This window comes from Aspergillus pseudotamarii, assembly GCF_009193445.1.
Source record: "Aspergillus pseudotamarii strain CBS 117625 unplaced genomic scaffold BDV38scaffold_15, whole genome shotgun sequence".
Lineage (NCBI taxonomy): Eukaryota > Fungi > Ascomycota > Eurotiomycetes > Eurotiales > Aspergillaceae > Aspergillus > Aspergillus pseudotamarii.
This window is the reverse complement of record NW_022475029.1, coordinates 1-14,100: the sequence shown is the minus strand read 5'-3', so window position 1 is coordinate 14,100 and position 14,100 is coordinate 1. Positions and strand designations below refer to the sequence as shown.

The following is a 14,100-nucleotide window of genomic DNA, read 5'->3' as shown; positions in this document are numbered from 1 at the left end:
TGTGTACTGACTTGTCCAGACCTCCCAAACTACTAGGAACTGTCGGTAAACGTCTAGCAGGGCACGGATACCCAATGACCGAGTCCTTGAATTCCCTCGAATATTCATCATCGAGATACCTTCCTCCCTGGCAGCTTTACCTGAAGCTTGTTACATACCGATACGGCGACGTGGTTGGCTCCAAGGAAGGACTATAGACAATCCCATTGCAACCTGATTTTGCCCTAGGGCACCCAGTACCAGTACCTTGCTTACCTCGACTATAAATTCCACACTTGCCGACTAGCCGCCTGTTTACTTCTTTGCAACTTGTTTACTCTTCTCTTTCCGACGACTGGATTCGAGTCAGTGTGAAAAGTTCCATTGGTTTCCAACTCTTCGCTCCATATTTCGTAACTCCTGTCAGACCGTACTTTAGTACCGGGGGCATCAGCCAACTGATATTGCTCTTGGTTCAAAAGACGCCCCTTCCCTTCCCTTTGGTTTCTTTCTTGATTATCTCTAGTCGTATTGTTACCCTCTTACTTTCCTTTGATTGTTCTCGTGTTTCTTTCCCTCCCTCCCGTACCTTCGCTTTCCCTTGTATAGTGTCGAGTAAGATTTAAGCTGCTGGCCGTCTGATATCGTTGCCTTGGCCAACCTACGTCAAGATGGACAGCTCGTATTCCAATGGATACCATGACCCTCTATCATTTGTTGGTTATGGTCCACCGGGCTACTATGCCACATCAGAAAATGGGCATCTGATGCCGAACCCCTTTATGGATCCCAACTCAGTACGTTCCGTCTCATGATTACTCCATCTCCATGCCGATGTACTGACATCGACTCCAAGTCCAACTGCCAGTCGTCGGCCACGTCACCGGTGTCACCACATAGCTGCACCAGTGCAGATTTCCTTGCCGGAGGCACAGCTTTGCCCGAAACTGACACGGATTTCTACCTGTACGATAACCCGGCCAACGACATATCGCCGACATTGCCCATGGACGCTGGACATGTGCCTTCCACAGAAAGTCTTTTCAGCACAAGTGTTCCACAGATCCCTCATCTTCATTGTCCACAGAGCGTATCTTCTCCAGACCCCCTCGACGACGTTAGAGCTGACCTGAACCGGCTCCAATCGACCGTCCAAAGTGGCGTCAGAAATGTTTCACACTCTCAACTGTTCGAAATGAAGTCTCTTGTGAGAGACACTTACAACTGCCTTGAGACTATGATCCAAGACGAGATTGACTGCGAGATACACTCCCCCAACAGTACTAACAGCACCAATAGCAACCGAGACAGGTATGTCTGTCAGCTGTGCGAACCTTACAAAAGGAAAACGTACGCCACGAGGGGGTCATTCCGCCGACATGTATCCACTGATCACCGTCCTCGGTATAGACATTTTTGCCCTCTTTGTGACTGGGATACTTGCCGGAGGGACAAGGTCTGGGGACATTTTCGGCTGAGACACCCACCACCAGCCAAGCTCAGACCGAACGATATCAAGCGTATCAAGCTCAGGATACCGAGAGATTGTCCGTTATGCAAGAAGTCCGTGCAGTCCTGGGAGGCTTACTTCAACTGTGTCTCCGAGCATTGCCGCATACAGAACGGCAGCTCCCCGGCAACGAGTGGAGTTCAAAGCAGAAGAAACAGTGGGGATAGTGGGAGTGGTGGCGATGGATTTAATGGCCATTTGGCTCCCGGAAACCCGTTTGATGGACATGGACCTCAGACCCAGTTTCCAAATGGAGGTGGGAACAATCCAAATAACGGAGACAATTACTTCTCTGGACATGGATCCTATTTCAATGGAAACAGCTACTCCAGGGGGAGCAACTTTGCACAAATGATTGAGCAGAGACTCTCGCACCCCCTTAGCTCGGTTCCAGATAGAGATGATGCTTCCCCAGACCCTGCATTGTTTTCTCATCATCCAGGAAGGAAAGCCAGCGGGATAAGCCATCTGAAACCAAATAGTCTTTCGAGTCACCACCAGCTTCTTGATTCCACCATACAAAGGAACCCACAGGCTATTCCGCCTGTGGATCATTCGAGATACCACAGCGGGAGAAAGCCACAGAATCCGAGGGGCCCTTCTGGAACAACATCTTTCACCGACAGGATGCCACCCCTGAGGACATCGTTCAAAGATCTGTCTCCCAAGAACTCTCAAGAACGCCCTGCATCTGAGCCTCAGAATTTGCCCCCAGATAAATGCAAGTCATGTGGCCATATAATGAAGAGTTGCGTTGAATGCAAGCTTCAGAAGGGTACTGGGGATAGATGCCATCTGTGCACTGGTAAAGCCAGCCAGCAGCACGGAGCGCTTAGGGTTCTGGAAGAGTATGACCAATACTATGATTTTGCGTGCAATGGCATGTCAGACCGGAACCGCTCAGCGTCAAAGATTGTTTGGGCCTTAGAACAAGTGTCCCAGGCTTTTAAGCCAAAAGATGGTCCATGTATAACTGGAATCAGCCGCGCAGCCACAGATGCTTCGTCCGAAGGGTCGTGTCAGGGGGCCTCAGTTATGAAAGCTATCGACATGGCGTATGCGCTTCAGGCCTCCGAGCAGCCTACCTTCAAAACCATGGGCTCCAACAATTCGACAAGGGCTCTCTTAAGTACCTGGGAGGCCCATGTTATCCGATCTCGTTTCATAACGATGACTCTAGCTCCGTGCTCACCGCAGATGTATAACAATTTTGGGCATTTGGGCTCGTTGAAAGGCATTCATATAGAACTTTCTGAAGTTCTAGACGACACACGGAATAATATTGGAGATACAAGTGTTGCGTATAATATTGATTCACAGAAGGCAGCAGCGCTAGCATTTGCTGCTGAGCATGTCATCCCACGCCTTTCGACGGCTTCCGAAAGCCTTTGTACAATTCAATCGAAAATCATGTCTTTCAACAACCCTCAAATTAGGACTTTTTCAGTCGGGCCGCATGAAAGTGGGGCTTCGTCTCTATATGGTATGTACGCATATGCATCCCTACCATTTCAAATATTGCGATATAAGTACTAACAGTGACCTTATAGATGTGGCAGTTGAACCTACAGCTCTGAAAAGTAGCAGAGGATCTACTATATATCGTACATCCTGTGTCGTCAAAGACAGACAGTCTTCTCAACATTCGAATTTTTTGATAGCACCCAGTTCAGCCAAAGTCCAGCTGACGCGCAGGAGGCACTCTAGATTGCGAAAAAAGCTTCAGGTGATCATCGAGATCCTTGTATTACAAGCATCTGTCGCCCATACGCTCCCAGTCTCGAAGCAGTTGGAAGATAGGGACCCAAGGAATCCTATTGCAGAGTCTACAGACACTGATCTCATTGAGGTCGGTAGCGACCTTGACTCGTCCGATCCCAATTTCCTACCTCAGTGGCTCCGGGAAACGATTTCCATATTTTCTGCAGGGCTGATAGACAATATTGAGTCTACGATGCTTGCAACACCGATGTACAAAGCTGAAGAAGAGATTTGGCCCAAGGTCAAGACGTTTGTAGGATCTATGGCGAGCTACCTGGAAACTCCCGTTAGCCCGACAGTGATCGAACAGCATATTGCTGAATATAGGAAACTCAGGTAAGTTAGTTTAACTCGTCTGAAGGACTGTATACTGACTAGCTACAGAATGTGGTGACCTGGCTAATCTTCATGGCTATGGTCTTTGCCCTGTATAGGAATTGACTGTCCTTTCTTCGACATTTTCTTGATGTGATGTACAAAATTTCGGGTATATACTCAAATCGACGGATATCAACGACACGATGCAGTGATGTGATGGGATTAGAGCTGTGGGAGTGTGGTGGATCATGGAAAGGGTTATGTTTACGACAGTCACGATACCATGTTTCAATATTCTGGTTTTCTTTGGTAGCTTTATACATTTTGTGAACCTTCTTGTCCGCCGAACCTGGATAGACGTAGATAAGCATCTCGGGGATAGGAGTTAAGGAAAAGCGGAGACTGCCGCGGGATGACATAACCGTATCGATAAGACAATCCCATTCGGAGCCAAACTGCCGGTCAATTGACGCCCGTTGTCTATCCTCGTACATACTATTGGAAGCTGATCAAGTGTTTGACATGACCCTTGCGGCCAATCCTGCCACCCATCGCCCAACCCTAACCCCTCCTCGCCTCCCCCAATTATGAGTTCCCCCGACCCCCATCCCGCTAGTGGCGACCGTCCGGCGTCGAGAGGTTCACCTGCTATATGGCACCCAGCCAGAGAATGGCTCGAAGAGGATGAGGAAGATGATATGGACTATGAACCTGAGGCCGAAATTTCTGAACACTCAGAGGACATACCCCATCCGGATGAGGATAATTTCAACGACGAGGACGACGAGGACGGCTTCTACGGCGTTCATCTAAATTATCTCGGTATTGTTGTTCCGCCATGTCCAGTTGCACCCCCAGATGCTAATACTCTGTCGACGATCAACCTCATGCAGACCCTGAACTACATTTAGGTAATATACATATTGAATTCTCCATGGACGAAGGAAATTCGGAACAGTCTGGAGAAGCGGCGGGTCAGGCCGGTGGCAGACACTCCCGAGGTATTTCGACCATGCCTATCTTCCCATATCCTAATTGATTACGGTTTACATTTTCTCACTACCGATTGCTAGCAGTTTCCGCCGCCCGGCTACTGAATTTACTGGCGTCAAACGGCCTGCGACATATTCTCCATTACAGTCGGGCTGGTGGCCAAATGGACGAAGACGATGAAGATGAAGATGATGAGCTTGCGGGCTTCTTTGGATTCAGGAGACGAGTACGGCGAGGTGGGGGTGATCCGGAACCCCCGGTACCTAGTGAAGAAGGGGCAAAATTAATGGCTTCTGGCGACTTTGGAAGCAATTCTTATTACACCGATGAATTGAAGAAGAGGAGGAAAAGCCTTGCAACGAGGACCATGTGGCGAGAACTAGGTATTGATCTGTCTGGTCCGAGGCAGGAGGTACAGTCGATAACTCAAGTGAGTGTTTGGCCGTGTAATATCAAATGCGGTTGATGTTGACGTTCTGTCTGTATAGGGTCTTATACCTGGTTCAGTTGCCGACAAAATCATTCACTTCGACTCAAGATGCTACTCGGGGCAGTTCTCCGATGATGGTAACTTTTTCTTCTCCTGTTCCCAGGACTTCAGGGTTAGGATGTACGATACGTCTAACCCGTATGAATGGAAGTACTACAAAACGGTGAACTACCCTTTTGGCCAGTGGACTATCACCGATGCCACCCTGAGTCCAGACAACAAATTCTTGGCGTATACTTCCATACGGAACCTTGTTTGCCTTGCTCCTACAGATCCGCTTGATTCTTCTGAGCCCTCGGTATTGGACCTCTCATCCTCTAGTGGAAGACAGTTTGGTGTATGTTTCTCTCGCGTCCCATGTTCTCTTGCTGTTCTGATGTGAATATAATAGATCTGGTCGGTTCGGTTTTCAGGTGACGGCCGTGAAGTCGTAGCAGGCACATCGGATAACTCGGTTATTGTCTACGACCTCGAAACCCGACAGTCAATCCTACGCCTACGCAACCACGAGGATGACGTGAATGCTGTCTGCTTTGGTGACAAGTCTTCCCCCCACATTCTCTACTCCGGGTCCGATGATAGCACGCTACGAGTGTGGGACAGACGCTCAATGGGCGACAGACGTGAAGCCGGCGTGTTCATCGGACATACGGAGGGACTGACATACGTCGATAGCAAGGGTGATGGTCGATATGTGCTTTCTAATGGCAAGGACCAGAACATGAAACTCTGGGACCTGAGAAAAATGATGACCTCAGCGAAGTTCGATACTATCGACGCTCAGGATTACACTAGCGGCTTCGACTACAGGTTCGAGCCATACCCCGAAAACTACTACGAGGCGCACCCACACGATTGCTCCGTGGTCACATTCCGAGGCCATCGGGTCCTCAAAACTCTGATACGATGCCATTTCTCGCCACCAGACAGCACAAACTCTAGATATGTATACACGGGAAGTGCAGACGGCAAAGTTTATGTGTACGACTTGGATGCAACCCTTGCCGGAACAATCGACGTCGGTCAAGCGACAGTGGACACTCGACCGCAAGACCCCGACATGACCAACAGTGCGTATGATTTTAGCAGCCGCTCTGGCGACTTAGCCTGGCAAACGTGTGTCCGAGACGCAAGCTGGCATCCTAATGCCCCTGTACTAGCTGGTAAGTCTGGCCCTGGTGAAACCGCGGAGATGCATGCATTCTAAGGATAATTTTAGCGACGTCATGGAATGGCTGGGGCCTCTCCACGGGCACCTGCACAGTACATTCCTGGAATGGCGGCGCTGCCGAGGACGAGGGGACTCCACCGGTCTCCAAAAATTACGATTGCCGGCTGAAATCCGTGCGCGAATACGACCAGTTTAAGGAAACCGTCCATCACCTCCGAAGTCGACCCGTATATCGGCGGACGCTAGATGACGAGTACGCGGGTGAAATATGGTGATCTACGAAATAACGTTCCTTTTTGATTAGCATGGTCTGCGTTTGGAGCCGAAACTGAATGCGAGCGCAGCCTTTTTTGTATACCAAGCTCAAGTCGGGATTTATGAGATTGAAATTAGACTCCCATTCAACAACAGCCATATCACAAAATTAGATAAATCTCTGAAGTTATCCTCTCTGAATGCTTAACAGGGTTCAGGAAACGCTATTTGTACAGAATCAAAGACATCGCTACAATGTTTCATGCAGCAACATCCACCTCCATCACGCACTGACGGCATGTCATCAAGTGAACAATGAGTCAAACACCTCCATTTCCCATCCATATATTTCGTTTTAACGCAGCAAGAGTAACGGGTATCGGATACAAGCATGGACGGATTCTCCCCCCTTTTCGTTATGCAGAATCCCATCCCCACATCAAGTTAAGGTAGTAGGTTATCGAGTGTTGATTAATGTCGCTCATAGCTTATGCGCCACCGACAAGGATGTTGTTGACGGGAATGTGTACTAAGGAAGCGATGTTAGTTATCGATCGGTTATCACCTGCAGTCATATCTCCAGGGGCCTGAGTATTCCTCCTAAGGATTAACTGCACATGCGACCGACTTACTTAATTTAATGAAGTAACCAATGGCACCCTGTATTGTAGTTAGAACCACTATTCACGGACAATGAGTTTATGCAATAGATTCGAGGGTTTCGTACCATGATAAGGAAGCCCATGCCGACGGCCTGGCTGATCTTGATGAATTCGCGCTTGTCGGCTGTATAGCATTGAGTCAGTTTAAAGTCAGAGAATATCAAAGCGACTGTGGTGTGGCGTACGCTTGGTGCATCTGCGGACGAAGAGGGTACCCTCACGGAGGAAGTCCTTGGGGATGTCGGCGAGCTCTTGGAGAGTTTCAGACATTGTGACGGAGGATTGATAAGAAGAGAAAGAAAGGAGTGAGAATGGAAATAAAAAAAAAAAAGTAGTATGAGTGAGTCAAGAAAGTCTAGAGAAAAGAGAGAGAATTGGAGAATCGAAAAGAGGCGATCTGGACAAGAGATAATCGACAGATCATCCACACGCGCGCAACAGGAGAGTTGGCCTTCCGGGGTTCGGAAGTACAGTTGAGCCGCGTTCCGGGTCCAGCTCCACAACCGCAGCTCCTTCGAGATCCAAAGGCAAGCTCTCGCCTTCCCTTCTCTTCTTGCGCGCTCCACTCGGCACGTCCTTCTTCGGACACGTCTTATTGATCCAAGGGATTGTTCGCCTACCAACGATTTCTCTTCAACCTCAAACATTTCACCACCCCCATCTCTCTTGCACCTCGTTCGCCACTTTCTCTTTCCTCTCAACCCGTGCGCTGACGGCTTACGACTCAGGGGATACAAACTGGGCGCAAGTCCCTCTGTACTTCCCGTTCGCATCAGTGTTCTGCGGAACTGGCTCAACTGACCTCAAACTCACAGCGCTCTTCTGCTAATTTTCCTTTGCTCTCTGTGTACTCCTACTGGGAAAGTTATATCAGTTTTGTTCTCTAGCAAAAAGTACGCTCGCTGCTTGAACTGTGGCAGCAGAACTTAACACTCGGCGCCGTATCTCCTGTGGAATTATTTCCATCTTGATCTCTTTCCCTCTCCTATTTTCACTGAAGAAAATCTTGCCATCCTTATCTTACCTGTATTTGGAATCCTGAGACAAAAGTTCCGCTCTGTATCTCCGTTTCAGAGCTATCAGATTTACGGACTGGTGAAGACTTTGTTCATTTTTGAAGCTGTTGTCGCTTCGGATTGTACGTATTTTCGAGCCTTTTTTCATCCTTTTGTCTGTCTATACTGCACTCGCCCCTGTTGCTTTAAGAAGTTGCAAAGTGGATTTTGGCATTTGCTACAAACATGACCCAGTGTTACTCCCTTACTGCTTGGGAGACTCGTGCAGCGACCTTTCACTCTCAAGCGATGGCAACTTCCGTGCTAATTGACGGTCTATGTCTGCAGACATGTACTTCCATTGATTCAACGAATCTGAAAAAAAGAAACAAAGGACTGTATATTTCACTATCCAAGCAATCAAAAATTTGCCTTGAGCTTCCGATCCATATCTTAACGCCATGGCTACTGAAGATGATAACTTCGATATTGACATCTATGGTGATGGTGGTGGATATAACGCTAATGAACAAGGCGGAGAGGATGATATCAAACATGATGACACCGAGCTCATCCTAGACGCCCCAGAGCAGCCCCAGAATGGCGGTCCTGCCCATGGCGATGGCGCTGCAGACACCAACGCGCAGCAGGGGCATGCTGAAGGTACAGCGCCCAATGGGGAACATGTAACACAGTCAAACCCGCAGCAGCAAGCGGCAACGGAGACGCCGGCTCCTCCGCAGGGTGTAAAGCGCAAAGAGCATGACGACCGCCCATCGGACCCGGATGCCACACCTGCTCTGCTTATCTCCGATTTGTACTGGTGGACCACTGATGATGATATCCGTGGTTGGGTCCGTGAGGCCGATTGCGAGGATGAACTTAAGGATGTAACGTTCAGCGAACACAAGGTGAATGGCAAGAGCAAAGGGTAAGCAGTCATGGCTGAGCTGTTGGGGTGTGGCGTGCTAAATAATTTGCGCAACCAGGCAAGCTTTTGTTGAATTTACTACGCTTCAGGCCGCAACTGCCACCAAACACAAACTCGAATCTTATAGTACAATAGGATCATCAGGACGGAAGTACTCTGTTAACTATACCAACCCCCAACCAAACCCTTTCCGCACACTCCCGAAGGATGCACCTATGCGAAAGGACAACCAGGCTCGGTCAATGTCTGGAGGCTTCAACTCACCTGCGCAGAACATGAACTTCGGAATGAACAACATGGGTGGTGGTGGTGGTGGTGGCGGCGGCTTCCGTGGTGGCCGCGGCGGTTTCAACTCTCGGGGTGGCATGAATAATAACATGGGAGGTTTCAACAACCGGAACTTCCAGAACCCAATGGGCTTCCAAAACCCGATGGGTGGAGGTTTCGGCGGAAACCCGATGGGTGGCATGCAAAACTATGGCGGCTTCAATAACCGCGGAGGTATGATGGGCGGCATGCGAGGTGGACCTGGGGGCATGCGCGGCGGCCGTGGAGGTGGCGGCATGGGAGGTCCCAACATGATGGGTATGCCGAATATGAACCCGATGGGTGGTATGGGCATGAACCCGATGTCTGGTGGTATGAACCCGATGATGGGCGGCATGGGAGGAAACATGGCTATGCAAGGTATGTCTCGTTGCGAGTGATATAATCCCCACCCGGCCATGTAGACACGTTCTGACCACGGCTGTTTTGCTAGGTAAAGGCGGTTTCCAAGGCCCTAATCCGGCTTTCAATCAAAACTTCTTCCCTCCTAACCAAGGGGTTGGAGGTGACGGATCATGGAACCCCCATGGCGCAAAGCGCAGCCGACAAGAGTAGAATATTCTCCTGACCCACTTGCATAATTTATGGTTTGTCCCTGGCGATATCTGGACATTGAGGAATTGTTATTTTTCTGTACCACATGTTTTACCATCTTAAGTTTCCCATCATTGATCCGCCTTGGGTTCGTTTTCATATTGCTTGTTCTTCTAACGGTTTAACGGGAAATTGGTCTGTTACTTTCACGCGGGTTTTCAGCTCTTCTTATGGTGTATTAGACAAATCGAATGTTCTTTGTTGCGCATTTTGAGCTGGTTTACTATGAAATGCTTCATTTTACTACCTCTTGCTATTCAGGTTGACAACTGTATGACTATTGACGTTTTGTTGCTTTGAATATCTTCTACTATTGAGATTTAATTGACACGTTTTACTACAATGAACGCATATCACGTATGTATGTACTTACGGATACATCATAATGGCCCTATCTCAGTATAGCCTCCTCTCTCCTACACCAAACACAACAAGGAAAAAGAAAAACCCCCAAACGAAACACCAAGAGAAATATAAATCCACCTATCTTAAATAATGAAATCTACACCACCATCCGACTCTAGGAAACAAACCCATAACCACAAGCCCTCTTCAACCCGCTCCCCGCTCTACCCAGATCTCATTCTAAACGATCTCTGTGATGTATATAGAAACGAAAAAGGAGAGGGAAAAAAAAAAAAAAAAAACATAAAAACACACAACAGCCGGTTTTCAATGCTGGTCACCCACCCAACTACTAACCGGCCGGCGTGTAGCTTACGCGCGGTCAGTAGGTCAATGCATGTCCCCCTCAGGGTGAGTACGGATGATGATGCCAAACCGTCGCACGCTTAACGTTGGTATTGTTTAGACGGGGTTTTTGACCTGTGTTTTTCTGCTATTGACTGACCGGGACCTCGTGTAGTAGTAGGCTGTCCAGCAAGACACCCACCTCTCAAACAGACCGTCTCTATTCTATCTGACATTCTATAAGCTTTAATGGATGGTCGAGCAAAATAATAACCTCCGACGAGCATCCCCGATATCGTGTTCTTAGGCAATACAATAAAAGGTCTTATAGTATAGTTTGAACGACGGCAACCCCCCCCCCCCCCGGTTTTACAATTTCTAGAACTACTTCTAAGTATAGTGACAGGGACTTGTCTACCCCGTCTGTGAACTCCGCTCGAAATCTGGTAATACCCATTGGGCCATCCACCTCGACTGTAGGACCTCTCGAGCTGTTGGCCGTTCTTCTGGCCGGAATGTTAACATTCGACGCATCAGGTCTAGAATAGCGGCTGCTTCCTCCCTGTCAAACTCGCCCATTCCAAGCTTTCGTCGATACTTCTGCACACCTTCCTCGAATGCTTCGCCGATCGACGGCCACACATACCGGCCCTTCTTCGGATAACCATCGTCATCGAAATATTGATTTCGCTTTTCCCAACTCTCAACCCACTTGAGAGGTAGAGGTCCCAACACATCAATTTGCTGAGAGATTATCTCATCTACAGAAGCATATTCACTGCTGAAAATAGCCTTCATACCAAGGATCTCCCAAATTGCCACGGCCAAGCTCCAAATATCTGCTGAATATGAGAGAGAAGAAGTCTGTGGTTCAAACCAAGCCTCTGGAGGTCGTCCTGCTGGCGGTGTATGGCAATCTTTTCCCTGACGAAGTTCCAAGTCAGGTTTAAATGTCTCGCCAAAATCACTTAGAAGCACCTGTGCGTCAGGAAGTGAAAATGCCTCCGCATCTTTCCCCAGATACAGCGGCAATACTGCTTTTTCTGGGATATTTGGGGCAAGCGGTTTCCCATTGCATTGCGTAATGGGAACTGTTTCCGGCTCTCCATATTCTTCGTATAGCTGCTCAACCGAAAGGTGATCGAAACTTGATGGAAGCTGGACTAGTATATTGCGAAGATGGATATCTAAATAAAAAGGACAATATTGATATTAGCGGGGGCATATCTGGACCATTAAGTAAATTCCAATGTTCTTGTAACAAACCTCCATGGACATAACCCTGTGAATGCATATAGGCAATAGCTAGCGTGAGACGACCTGCGAGAGCCCGCACTACTTCTAGAGGGAATATGTGACTAAAAGACACTTCCCTGAGATTACACCGTGCAGGAGTCATTGTGTAGCAAAAGTGGTTTCCGTTGGGACCATTCAGCTCGAATTCGTCCAATAGTAGAGGAATAGAACTATACCCCGGATGTGGGGATGGTGGAGAAAGGGCTCGGAGAATGTTGGCCTCGCGCGACTTTGAGTCTGCTATACAGACTTTGACAGCAATATACTGTTCCAGGCGAGTATCGCGCGCCAGCCAAACGGTCGAATAACCTCCAAAACCTAATTTGTCCACAATGCGGTATCGTCCGTGGAGCATATCTCCAATCATCACCGGATGATAGCCTCCGGGTTTGTATTTTTCAAGGGACTCGGCGCCGTCAATCCAATTGTACTCGACGTGTCGGCTCCTTGCATCTTCAACGCGCGACGCTGCTGTGGATGAATAAGATGAGGTGAGGGTCAGCCGTGTGAACCTCAAGTTAAGCTTCCATAGACGACAACTTGAGCGCGGCGAGCTTGACGGTAAGATTGACAGCTGAGGGAGAATAGATGATGAGCACCTGAAATGAACCGGTGCAGCTATTCTGGGGCAGCGTTTCATGATAGAAACCGTGATGGTTATGGTTTGATGTCAATCAAAGCACTGGGGGTGCGGGAAAGAGGCAGAAGTGCGTGCCCCAAACCCCTTCGGACAATAAATGCACGCCCTCTTCAACCCGCTCCCCGCTCTATCCAGACCTCATTCCGAAAAGATCTCCATCATGTATATAAATGGTCAATGTTCGGCTTCAGCAACGTCCTTAACATAGGTACTTTTAAAATGGGCCCGTTGACTGGCATATTTGCATACATCGAAATAGTAGGGACACCGGCGCACCGGATTGGCCCTGCCCAGCTATCTACACACCCACGAGGAGTATTGCCATCCTCTCACACGGTGCCTAAAGCTATCTCATTCAGTGATTAAACGATAAAATACTAAACATGAGGAACAAAAGAGATCAATATTGTGCTGTGGATGGATAGGCTCGATATCAGCTCCGTTCCAGAGCAGCAGCTTGACTTCTTGATCTCCCTTCTGGCCTGCTAATGACAGTGATGTCTGACCATTGCAAGTCAAACCTCTATGCCAGCGCCTCTTTCAAGCAGCAGCTGAACTGCCGCCTCATTTCCGATCCAGGCAGCGTATGTCAGTGGCCAGTCAAACCTGGATTTGCTTTCTAAATCGGCATTCTTCTCCAGCAGCAACTTAACCACCGCCTCATGGCCTTTCTCGACAGCTAATACCAGAGATGTCAATCCACTCTCGGTTCTTAGATCGATCGCATATTTCTTTGCCTCGTAAAGCAGTTTTATGACCGCTTCAGATCCTCGTATTGTCGCATACGACAGTAAGGGTTTTTCTTCGATATATCCCTCGAGTACTGCCACTTGCCGAAGCCATCCCTGCGCAGAATTGGCAAGGTGCTCTATTTCCACAACATCCATAATATGCTTTTCATTTATGGAGTATGAAAGTTCGCGTATCAATTGCTCCATAGATGCACTACCATTGTCAAGGATACTCACGATTCGATCTCGCTCGTATTCCTGCTGTTCTAGATTCTGAGATGGTGTATTATGCACTTGGAGATTGTTGTGGATGTCCACGCAAACGAGTCCTCGGGACCTTTTCAGCACTATTTGGAACGAATTCCCCTCTTTGTCTATCACCAGTAGTCGACCAAGGATGCCGTCAGCCGGACGTTCCGTGGCCGTAATGATCAGCTCGTCCTGAAAACCCCCAGCTAGAGCACCGATAGACTGTACGGGAAGCCATGCCCTCTTTTTATACGCCTTTGAACCTGATTGCCCATTTCCCCACGTTTCCCTGCTTTCTGCGACGTACCGCACGCCATGGTCTGACATACAAGGATGTCAGTGGGTAATGCTCGAGATGGATCTTTTCTAGGTCAAGCAGTTCCAGCTCCCAGCTTCGCTCTCTCGTGAAATCTTGCTCTGTCAAGAGTATATCCTTCAGACGGAGTGCGAGTCGTTTATTCTCCTCCCTTATCTGAGTGCAGTCGAGGATAACAAGCCCCAACCCCCC

General features: G+C 48.6%; 5 protein-coding genes across 5 annotated transcripts; 3 read left to right on the top strand and 2 right to left on the bottom strand.

Moving 5' to 3' along the window:
* Positions 1 to 678: 678 nt before the first annotated feature.
* BDV38DRAFT_269691 (putative C2H2 zinc finger domain protein) lies at positions 679 to 3,590 on the top strand (the record flags this gene model as incomplete). The annotated part of the gene is made up of 3 exons (XM_032057013.1): positions 679 to 695; positions 1,192 to 2,951; positions 3,115 to 3,590. The coding sequence occupies 3 exons, from the start codon at positions 679 to 681 to the stop codon at positions 3,588 to 3,590; spliced, it is 2,253 nt and encodes a 750-aa protein (XP_031915548.1).
* Positions 3,591 to 4,367: 777 nt separating this feature from the next.
* On the top strand, positions 4,368 to 6,292 carry BDV38DRAFT_241550 (WD40 repeat domain-containing protein). Its single transcript, XM_032054030.1, has 5 exons — positions 4,368 to 4,390; positions 4,462 to 4,569; positions 4,642 to 4,991; positions 5,050 to 5,388; positions 5,443 to 6,292. Exons 2-5 carry the CDS (start codon positions 4,503 to 4,505, stop codon positions 6,256 to 6,258), a joined length of 1,572 nt encoding a protein of 523 aa, XP_031915547.1. The 5' UTR covers positions 4,368 to 4,390; positions 4,462 to 4,502; the 3' UTR covers positions 6,259 to 6,292.
* A 673-nt stretch (positions 6,293 to 6,965) lies between these two features.
* BDV38DRAFT_280837 (translocon subunit SSS1) lies at positions 6,966 to 7,409 on the bottom strand (the record flags this gene model as incomplete). The annotated part of the gene is made up of 4 exons (XM_032059402.1): positions 6,966 to 7,006; positions 7,110 to 7,137; positions 7,205 to 7,263; positions 7,325 to 7,409. 4 exons carry the CDS (start codon positions 7,407 to 7,409, stop codon positions 6,966 to 6,968), a joined length of 213 nt encoding a protein of 70 aa, XP_031915546.1.
* Positions 7,410 to 8,595: 1,186 nt separating this feature from the next.
* On the top strand, positions 8,596 to 9,947 carry BDV38DRAFT_280836 (uncharacterized protein; the record flags this gene model as incomplete). The annotated part of the gene is made up of 3 exons (XM_032059401.1): positions 8,596 to 9,065; positions 9,124 to 9,752; positions 9,826 to 9,947. The coding sequence occupies 3 exons, from the start codon at positions 8,596 to 8,598 to the stop codon at positions 9,945 to 9,947; spliced, it is 1,221 nt and encodes a 406-aa protein (XP_031915545.1).
* A 1,143-nt stretch (positions 9,948 to 11,090) lies between these two features.
* Positions 11,091 to 13,455, bottom strand: BDV38DRAFT_291213 (kinase-like domain-containing protein; the record flags this gene model as incomplete). The annotated part of the gene is made up of 3 exons (XM_032061689.1): positions 11,091 to 11,863; positions 11,943 to 12,425; positions 13,437 to 13,455. The coding sequence occupies 3 exons, from the start codon at positions 13,453 to 13,455 to the stop codon at positions 11,091 to 11,093; spliced, it is 1,275 nt and encodes a 424-aa protein (XP_031915544.1).
* Positions 13,456 to 14,100: the final 645 nt, after the last annotated feature.